Raw genomic sequence first — 9778 nt, forward strand, 5'->3', positions numbered from 1 at the left:
TGATTTCTATACCAACTTTATTTTCCAGGCAGAATTATTCTTCACATCTTTTGCCACTTTATATTTCAAAGGGGGGGACGGACCTCAAAGCAGTTTACAACAGAGTTTTACAGAGCAAAACACATTCAAGCTTCAAGGGAAATATTTTTAGATCCTTCTCTAAGTGACACTTCCCTTTCTGCATATATTGTTTGCCTACTTGATCTAAACAGAAGAAGGCTGGGAAGCCAGTGTGGTGTCATGGTTAGAGTGTGTTGGACTGGAACCTAGGAGATCAGGGTTCAAGTCCCCATTCAGTCATGAAGCTCACAGGGTGAGTCACTTGCCTCTTAACCTACCTCACAGGCTTGTCGTGGGGGTAAAATGAACCATGTACTCCTTGGTCTTCTGCTGACCTGCTTAAGAAAGCTGGGGAGGCCACCCAGAGGGAGATGTCAGATGACAACCAGGCATCCCAAGATCTTCATGTGGTCAAAATTGGAGTTGCAAAACACAACTGGCACCTGGGGAATTTCTAAAGCTGCTTCAAAGGAGCTCAAGTTGGTGTTCCTGGTTCTCCTCTCTCCCCCCCCCTCCAATTTCATTCTCACAACAACCCTGTGAGGTAGGTTAGTCTAAGACAGGCATAGACAAACTCGGCCCTCCAGATGTTTTGGGATAATAATAATAATAATAATAATAATAATAATAATAATAATAATTTATTTATACCCCGCCCATCTGGCTGGGATTCCCCAGCCATTCTGGGCGGCTTCCAAAAAAATATTAAAATACTGTAATACATCAAACATTAAAAGCTTCCCTAAACAGGGCTGGCCTCAGATGTCTTCTAAAAGTCTGGTAGTTGTTGTTCTCTTTGACATCTGGCAGGAGGGCGTTCCACTACAGTGGAGGGAGGGTGCCACTACAGTGGTACCTCAGGTTAAGTACTTAATTCGTTCCGGAGGTCCGTTCTTAACCTGAAACTGTTCTTAACCTGAAGCACCACTTTAGCAAATGGGGCCCCCTGCTGCTGCGCCGCTGGAGCACCATTTCTGTTCTCATCCTGAAGCAAAGTTCTTAACCTGAAACAATATTTCTGGGTTAGCGGAGTCTGTAACCCGAAGCGTATGTAACCCAAGGTACCACTGTACCGAGAAGGCCCTCTGCCTGGTTCCCTGTAACTTAGCTTCTCCCATAATCCCTAGCTAACAGGACCAGTGGTCCAGGATGATGGGAGTTGTAGTCCCAAAACATCTGGAGGGCCTATGCCTGGTCTAAGAGATGGAGACTGGCCCAAGGTCACCAAGCAAGCTTCATGGCTCAGCATGGATTCAAACCCTGCTCTCTTAGTTTCCTGGCTTTCTCCCCACCCCTCCTTCCACAGAAGCAGTGGCTTCTGTCTGCAGTTTTATAAATACCATTTTTGGTCAAGAGCGTAACTGAGAGGTAACTTTCAATCTGCCGTTCTGTACATACTGACTTTGGAGTAAGTTCCACGGAACTCACTGGGGCCTACTTCCAAGTAGAGACACACAAGTCTTGCTTTAACACATATTTGTTGCTTCGGCATCTCTCTGTTTTTAATTATCTTCTATGTCAGTCGCCTCGGGGCAGTGGTTTAGAAGGGGATAAATACTTTGGTGATGATGATGGCATAATGGAAGGAAACTAAAAATAGATGCATTAGAAAGAAACCACCAGTGAGTCAGTGTGTGCGATCCGACATGAATTGAACTCCTGACAGAGAAAAAAATGCTTTCCTGATTCTGCAGAGGAAAATCAAGTCCCACCTGACATATCTGAAAAAGGAGAGAGAAAAGATGGTGAACCTGAAACTTGCTGAAGAGATGGGGAGGCAGGAGTGTCTGGTAAGTTTGTGTTTATTATGGGTCCTGTTATTGGGCTGTGTGTGGGACGCGGGTAGCGCTGTGGGTTATACCACAGAGCCTAGGACTTGCCGATCACAAGGTCGGCGGTTCGAATCCCCGCGACGGGGTGAGCTCTTGTTGCTCAGTCCCAGCTCCTGCCAACCTAGCAGTTCGAAAGCACGTCAGAGTGCAAGTAGATAAATAGGTACCGCTCCGGCAGGAAGGTAAACGGCGTTTCCGTGCGCTGCTCTGGTTTCCCCAGAAGCGGCTTAGTCATGCTGGCCACATGACCCGGAAGCTGTACGCCGGTTCCCTCGGCCAATAAAGCGAGATGAGTGCCGCAACCCCAGAGTCGGCCACAACTGGACCTAATGGTCAGGGGTCCCTTTACCTTTACCTATTGGGCTGTGTGTTGTCAGGTGGAATCCCCATGGCCTTCTGGAAATTTAACATTTCTGGGAATTTTGAAGCTATGGCGGGGGGGAGCGTTCCCCCCTTGCCTGGGGAATGGAGGCACAATTTAATATTGTGGTTAAAAAATAGACAATATTTATGTTTTTAAAAGGAACTTTTACAGATCACAAGCCACTTTGTTACTTTAGAAGCATAAAACATACACTAGTGGCCAAAATTGTGGAAACCTTTTGGGGAAAGTGTATTTCCGAGGTTTGATGCCTCATAATATAATTTTTGGGGGGAGTAATACCATAAAACTATGTACCAATAGAAAGATAATTTAATGAAGAATGTGATGCATCAAAGGGGCGAAAGTGGCCCCTTTTGTGTACCCGCAAGTTTTGTGAACAACTATGCCAAAGAACCTCATCATTGCACCTCTGCCCCCTCGCCCAATTTCTTTGCGTTCTCCCCCCCGCCCAGATGTTATTTGAAACGGAGAAGAAGAAAGCCCGGTCTTCCTTTGAGCGAATGCTCCAGTTCCTTGTGGAGAAACAGCACCTCTGGCTAGGCCAGCTGGAAGATCTGGAGAAAGCGATGGAGAGGAAGCAGGAGGAAAACCTTGCCAAACTCTCCGAGGAGATTTCCCGACTCAACGAGCTGATCGCGGAGATGAAATGGAAGTACCTGCAGCCCACGAGCGAATTGTTGCAGGTGAGTATACAATACCCTGTGAGGAGCTGAAGAGGCCTAAGGGGTGAAAGAAGGCACCAGCTCAAGTCTGGTCTCCTTGATTTCGGGCATGTTGCTTCCACCCACGTCCTGGATGACTTTCACCAATAAGCAAAGTCCTTTGGTAGGTGGCAGCCTTGCCTCATGGGGGGGTGCGCCATGATCCTGTGTCGCTGGCCTTGACTGTCTGAGGTCCATAACTCCAATGCTTCCCTGTGAAGGGAGGGAACTAGGTACAGTGTGGGGAGAAAGTATTTGATCCCCTGCTAAATTTGCCCGTTTGCCCTCTGACAAAGAAATGACCAGTCCATAATTTTAATGGTAGGTTTATTGTAGCTGTGAGAGACAGAAGAACAACAGGGAAACCCCCCAGAAACCAAGGACCGTGACCAGAGATTCTCCGAGGACTGGAAGAAATTTACAGAGTATATCAAAAATTTCTGTGATGAGCAAATAATGTTCGTTGGCTTTCAAGAAATTACTGTTAGAAATATTGTTTAAAAAATACGATGTGATTAAAGAGTATTTGAGTGCAATATAATATTGGGAAATGTGAGACGAGGATAAAAAATAAACGGAAAATTATCAGACAAGCTGAGGGAAGTTCTGGGAAAAAGGGTTTAAGTTAAAAATGGATGTATAATTTTGTAAAAATGTTTTTTTTTAATGGAAAATCTAATAAAAAATATTTATTAAAAAAAAAAGAAACCAAGGATGGTGGTGTTCCTTCTCTGGCCCCAGCCAGCAGGGCTGAAGAGCCCAAGGATGGCCAAATCTTCCCTTTCTTCATGGACAATCCTTACATAGAGGCCTGGCTATTCCCACCTGTTCGCTCTGTGCCCAGCGGGAGTTTCCCTTTTCTTCTTCTCTAGTTTAATGGGGTGGAAGGCTAAAAGGAAAGGCCTTATACCATGACCTATCAGCAATGGTGTATTTACACTTCGTGACATGTCTGCTGATTGGAAACAAGGCAGTGAAACCACCCCAAAAACTTTGCAGCCACAAACATTAGAGAACGCAGGGTGGTATTTGACTGTTCTGATAGCACCATGAGCCTACACAGACATGGATGTGCCATAAATCAGATGTCAGGAGGGCCCCAAAGACACCTTCAAGGGCTCTTGAAAGGAAGAAGGCCTGAACCTAGGACTAATAATAATAATAATTTTTTATTTATATCCCGCCCTCCCCAGCCGAAGCTGGGCTCAGAGCGGCTAGCAACAATAAAAGTAACAGCATTCTAAAATCAATTCATTTTAAAATAAATTCAAAATCAAATTAATGGCTACCATTGCGTTAGAGTTCAGTGAGAATTACCAAAGGAGGGGGTCAGACTGTGCCCTGGCCAAAGGCCTGGTGGAACAGCTCTGTCTTGCAGGCCCTGCGGAAAGATGTCAAGTCCCGCAGGGCCCTGGTCTCTTGTGACAAGAGCGTTCCACCAGATTGGGGCCACGACCAAAAAAGCCCTGGCTCTGGTTGAGGCCAGCTTAACCTCTCTGTGGCCCGGGATCTCCAAGATGTTTTTATTTGAAGACCGTAAGTTCCTCTGTGGGGCATACCAGGAGAGGCAGTCCCGTAGGTACAAGGGTCCTAGGCCGTATAGGGCTTTAAAGGTTAAAACCAGCACCTTAAACCTGATCCTCTACTCCACCGGGAGCCAGTGCAGCTTGGTATAGCACTGGGTGAATGTGATCCCGCAGTGAGGACCCCATAAGGAGTCTCGCCGTGGCATTCTGCACCCGCTGGAGTTTCTGGGTCAGTCTCAAGGGCAGCCCCACGTAGAGCAAGTTACAATAATCAAGTCTGGAGGCGACCATCGCGTGGATCACAGTGGCTAGGTCAGGGCGAGAGAGGTAATGGCAATTTGTTTTCCACAGACAAGGAAGGGGGCAGAGGAATCCCCATTTGAACAAGTAGTAGCCCTGTGTGTGATCTGCCTGTGCTTCTGGCACCCATTTCTGTCTCTCTTTATCTTTCAGGACACCAGAAGTTCCTTAAGCAGGTACGTGGCTCTTTCTCCCCATCCCATTTCATAGAAACATAGAATTGTAGGGTTGGAAGAGACCGCAAGGGATTTAGGGACATAAGGTGGGGTCCCCTAAGTGCTGTGGACTCCAGCTGAAAGCGGTTCTCCCAGCTGCTTATATCAAGGTCTTCCCCAGCCTCTGCTACATGAGACTATTTTGAACGTGAAGCATGTACTGTACCACTGAGTGATGAGTCCTTGCTTTGTATCTGCACCGGAGCTCCTCATCTCTCTTCCGTTTGGCCTTCCTGATCCCCCCAAAAAACAGCAGCAATGAAATTTCATTGAGACAGGTTTGTATAATTAAGTTGGATTAAAGCATTCTGGTGCATCAAACTCCCTTAAAAAAAAATCAGCCTTTTTGCAGGAAGGAAAGTGATGGAGAAATGCACTGGGAAATGTGGAATAATAACCTCCACGCAAACAAATCAGAATGAATGCTCCCTAGACAGTGGACTGTGCATCACCTCCATGCAAGGTTTGTGCAAACTGGTCAGGATGAATGCTAAGAAAATTGGTCATCTAGAAGCACTTCGATGCTTACAGAAAAAATATGTTTTCTTACTTTTTAAAAAAAGTTATTTATGATTTTCAATTTTTTACATTTCAATAATTTTACAATCATTTTAACATTTCAAAACTCAACTCCCCCCTCTTTTTGCCATTCCTTGAATTTATTTATTTTAATTTTTGCATATTCCAAATTAACTTAATCATTTATTCTCCTACTTACAAGCCTGAAGGTTATTACCATAATCCCGCTAATGTTCTTATCTTTTTACAGTTGGTTTGTAAATATTGAATAAACCATTTCCATTCTTTTATCAAAAAGTTTATCTTGATTTCTTATTTTTCCAGTAAGTTTCACCATTTCTACATATTCCCTAAGTTTTTGTATCCATTCTTCTTTCGCCTGCACTTCTTTCCATTTTGGGGCAAATAACATTCTTGCCGCTGTAGTCGCATACATGAATAAGTTTCTGTAGGGTTTGGGTAGTTCTGCCCCTATAATTCCCCAAAGGGGAGCTAGTATGTTTTACTACTGCTCCATAAACACGACTGTATTCCCTTCTAGGTATGAGAAGAATTTGGGAGGGCATGCAGTGGTCCTTTCTACCAGGCTGGAAGAGAAGCTCAGAGTTTTCTCGCAGAAAAATGCTGCCTTGGAAAAGTCTATGGCGAACTATAAAGGTACTGAAGGAGGACGGGAAAGGACAGTAGCTGGCACAGGGTTAGACAGGCAAACTACTGTTCAGCTGTCTTCCCACTGCCAAGAGCTGCAATAATAATAATAGTAATAATTTATTCATTTATTTATAATCCGCCCATCTCTCTCGGTTTCCCCAGTCGCTCTGTGGCTCCCAACAGAATCTTTTTAATAATAAAAAAATTAATAATAATAATAATAATAAAGCGATAAAACATCAAACAATAAAAACTTCCCTAAACAGGGCTGCCTTCAGATGTCTTCTAAAAGTCAGATAGTTGTTTATTTCCTTGGCATCAGATGGGAGGGCATTCCACAGGGCGGGCACCACTACCAAGAAGGCCCTCTGCCTGGTTCCCTGTAACCTCACTTCTCGCAGTGAGGGAACCACCAGAAGGCCCTCAGAGCTGGACCTCAATGTCTGGGCAGAACGATGGGGGTGGAGACGCTCCTTCAGGTATACTGGGCCGAGGCCATTTAGGGCTTTAAAGGTCAGCACCAACACTTTGGATTGTGCTTGGAAACATACTGGAAGCCAATGTAGGTCTTTCAGGACCGGTGTTATGTGGTCTCGGTGGCCACTCCCAGTCACCAGTCTAGCTGCCACATTCTGGATTAGTTGTAGTTTCTGGGTCACCTTCAAAGGTAGCCCCACGTAGAGTGCATTGCAGAAGTCCAAGTGGGAGATAACCAGCGCATACACCACTCTGGTGAGACAGTCTGTGGGCAGGTAGGGTCTCAGCCTGCATACTAGATGGAGCTGGTTCCTGAGAGGGTATGGGAGCTCAGCAAGGTGCAGTTGGGACAGCAGCAGCACCAATCTGATGCTCCTGCTGCCTCACCTTCACCGCGCTGGCCTCCACACGCCTTTCCCTTTCAGTAACCACCAGTGACGCTCGGCGCTGGGAAAGCGAGTGAGCCGTGCCGTGCAGTCTGCGGCAAACGCTTCTAGCCATGGATGCAGTTATCTGTCAGCTCCCATTCCAGGCAGGTCACAAGGAAAGGCAAATCCTTTTAGATGGGGATCTGTCTTCCCTGGAAGTGTCTGAAAGGGCATCCAAAGAATTGGATAAGAGGACAGGAAGGATTCGAAACCTGCGGGATCAGAGATTCTCAGAGGACTGGAGTAAATATTTGAAAAGCAATTGTAATAAACAGATTACGCTAGTAGGACTGCAAGACGTTTTGTAAGGAGGACTATGCAAAATATTGCAGAGAAGATTATGAAGAGAATGATTAGCTAAGGATTATTAAAAGTAATAAGGAAATTAATGAAATGTAGATTAAGTGATAAAGACTGAAAAATCTTCAGATGTGGTTGATGGAAGTCTAAAACATTGTATAAGAAAATGTGCTATATGGTCTTTGGGAATTATATGTAAAAATCAATAAAAAAATAAATAAATAAATAAATAAATAAATAAATAAATAAATAAATAAATGGCATCCAAAGAACCATTGCCACTGCTCCATCACCTAGTGGTGGCTTGTGCTGATCGAAATGCGGAGTTTCCTGCCCACAAAGGTCCTGAGACTGAATGCTTATTATGATTATTATTCACAAAACAAACCGCCGCTCAACGTATGATGGTCTGAATAACTTTGTCCACTTTTTCTTCTCCATCACAGAATCTCTGGAGCAAGTTCTGCAACCAGGTAATTTTCTAGGAATAAAAGGAAATGTTGGTGCCCAGTTGTGCACGTCATGAATGTACAACAAACAGGGCATTTCATGAGGGGGGGGTGTCTCTGTGTTGACCGAGAATCAGCTTTTAAACTTGTCACCCTTTCCTTCCCATAACAGATTATTTGAAGCAGACCTTGCAGAAAGGTAAATAACTCAATGGAATGGGAAGCGCTGGGTGGGAAGTTGGAGATTTAGCGGCTGCCCCTTGCTCAGTTGCTTAATCGGGTGGCAATAATAATACAGTGGTACCTCGGGTTAAGAACTTAATTCGTTCCGGAGGTCTGTTCTTAACCTGAAACTGTTCTTAACCTGAAGCACCACTTTAGCTAATGGGGCCTCCCGCTGCCGCCACATGATTTCCGTTCTCATCCTGAGGTAAAGTTCTTAACCCGAGGTACTATTTCTGGGTTAGCGGAGTCTGTAACCTGAAGCGTATGTAACCTGAGGTACCACTGTAATAAGAAAATAAAATTTTATTTATGTCCCGCCCTCCCCAGCCAAAACCAGGCTCAGAGTGGCTAGCAACAAGAGCAGAAGGTCCCTGCCCTCGCCCCTGCCCCTTACCCCGATCCTTTCGCGACATCATCCCTCCTCCAATTTCATTCTCCGCCCCTCTCTTTTCCCACAGCAAACGTGACTCTGGATCCGGACACGGCCCACCCCTTCCTCATTCTGTCCCAGGACCTGAAGGCTGTGCGGAGAGTGCAGAGGGAGCAGGACCTGCCTTTCAACCCCGAGAGATTTGACACCATGCCCTACGTGCTGGGCTGCGACAGATTCACTTCCGGAAAGCACTGGTGGGAGGTGGAGGTGTGGGGCAAGGCGACGTGGGCCGTGGGGGTGGCCACGGAGTCGGTCAGGAGGAAGGGGGGCGTCGACATCAGCCCCCACCAGGGGATTTGGGCCATGGGGAAGCCGCCCTGCTACTCCCCCTCCCCCTGCCAGTTCTTGGCTTTTACTTCTCCTCTGCCAACTGACCTGACCTTGAGGAGAGAGCCCAGGAAGATCCGCGTGGCCCTGGATTGTGAAGCGGGCTGCGTGGAGTTTTGTGACGCCGACACGGAGGAATTCATCTTCGCTTTCCCTCCGAGATCATTCTTCGGGGAGAAAATCCGGCCCTTTCTACAGGTGTGCTGCGACGTCAGCCTGAAATGCTGAAGGCCGCCGTGAAACGCAAACTCTGCAGGGCCACCGCCCTGAGAGGAGCAAATCCTCTCCAAAACTTCTCCGTTCTAGATGGTAAGATTCTTCCATCTGCAGACAAGAAAAGGCAGCAAATAAAAGCAGTCTGGGTTCGATGGTCCCTTTCGTTACCATTCTTTGAAATGATCGTTCTAAACAAAATAGGAAAGAGCAGTGGTACCTCTGGTTGCGAACGGGAATCCGTTCTGGAAGCCCCTTCACAACATGAAAAGAACGCAACCTGCAGCGTTGGGGTTGAGGGCATGATTATTTCAAGACATTGCAGGGAAAGGAAGCTTCTGACCTTGACTGTTTTGAGTTTTTTTCACTGATTGCTGCTTATTTCCAGCACTTTTTCCCTGTATAGGAGTGAATATCTAGGCCCCCCCTGGAATAATTCCAGCAACATCCCTCACGTGTAATGTGCCTATTCATTCCCTCTCTTCCCACCCCTCCTCTAATTTTATGACACTGCAAGATAAAAAGGATGACTACAGGAAGCTTCACAGCAACACTGCCATCTTTAAATTATTTTTATTCCATTTTCTTGTGTAAGATTTCTTACCTGTCCTTCACCACAGGGTCTCAGGTTGGGTTATGGCAATGTAATATACAGCTATAAAAGGCAAAGCCATTGCAGCTATCAAAAAATAAATAATTCAGGTAAAACCGTTCTGTGGAACGGAACAGAGTAATAT

At 45.8% G+C, this 9778-nt stretch overlaps 1 protein-coding gene across 1 annotated transcript in view; it reads left to right on the forward strand.

Moving 5' to 3' along the window:
• Positions 1–9199, forward strand: part of LOC128408760 (uncharacterized) — a 28660-nt gene extending 19461 nt beyond the window's left edge. Inside the window, exons 9-15 of the mRNA XM_053378780.1 lie at positions 1755–1850; positions 2730–2960; positions 4958–4980; positions 6080–6195; positions 7841–7867; positions 8016–8042; positions 8527–9199. Of these exons, the coding sequence (XP_053234755.1) occupies positions 1755–1850; positions 2730–2960; positions 4958–4980; positions 6080–6195; positions 7841–7867; positions 8016–8042; positions 8527–9056 (1050 nt within the window). The 3' untranslated portion in view covers positions 9057–9199. The remainder of the gene's footprint in view (positions 1–1754; positions 1851–2729; positions 2961–4957; positions 4981–6079; positions 6196–7840; positions 7868–8015; positions 8043–8526) is intronic.
• Positions 9200–9778: the final 579 nt, after the last annotated feature.

The sequence above is a fragment of the Podarcis raffonei genome, chromosome 2 (genome assembly GCF_027172205.1).
Source record: "Podarcis raffonei isolate rPodRaf1 chromosome 2, rPodRaf1.pri, whole genome shotgun sequence".
NCBI classification, from domain to species: domain Eukaryota; kingdom Metazoa; phylum Chordata; class Lepidosauria; order Squamata; family Lacertidae; genus Podarcis; species Podarcis raffonei.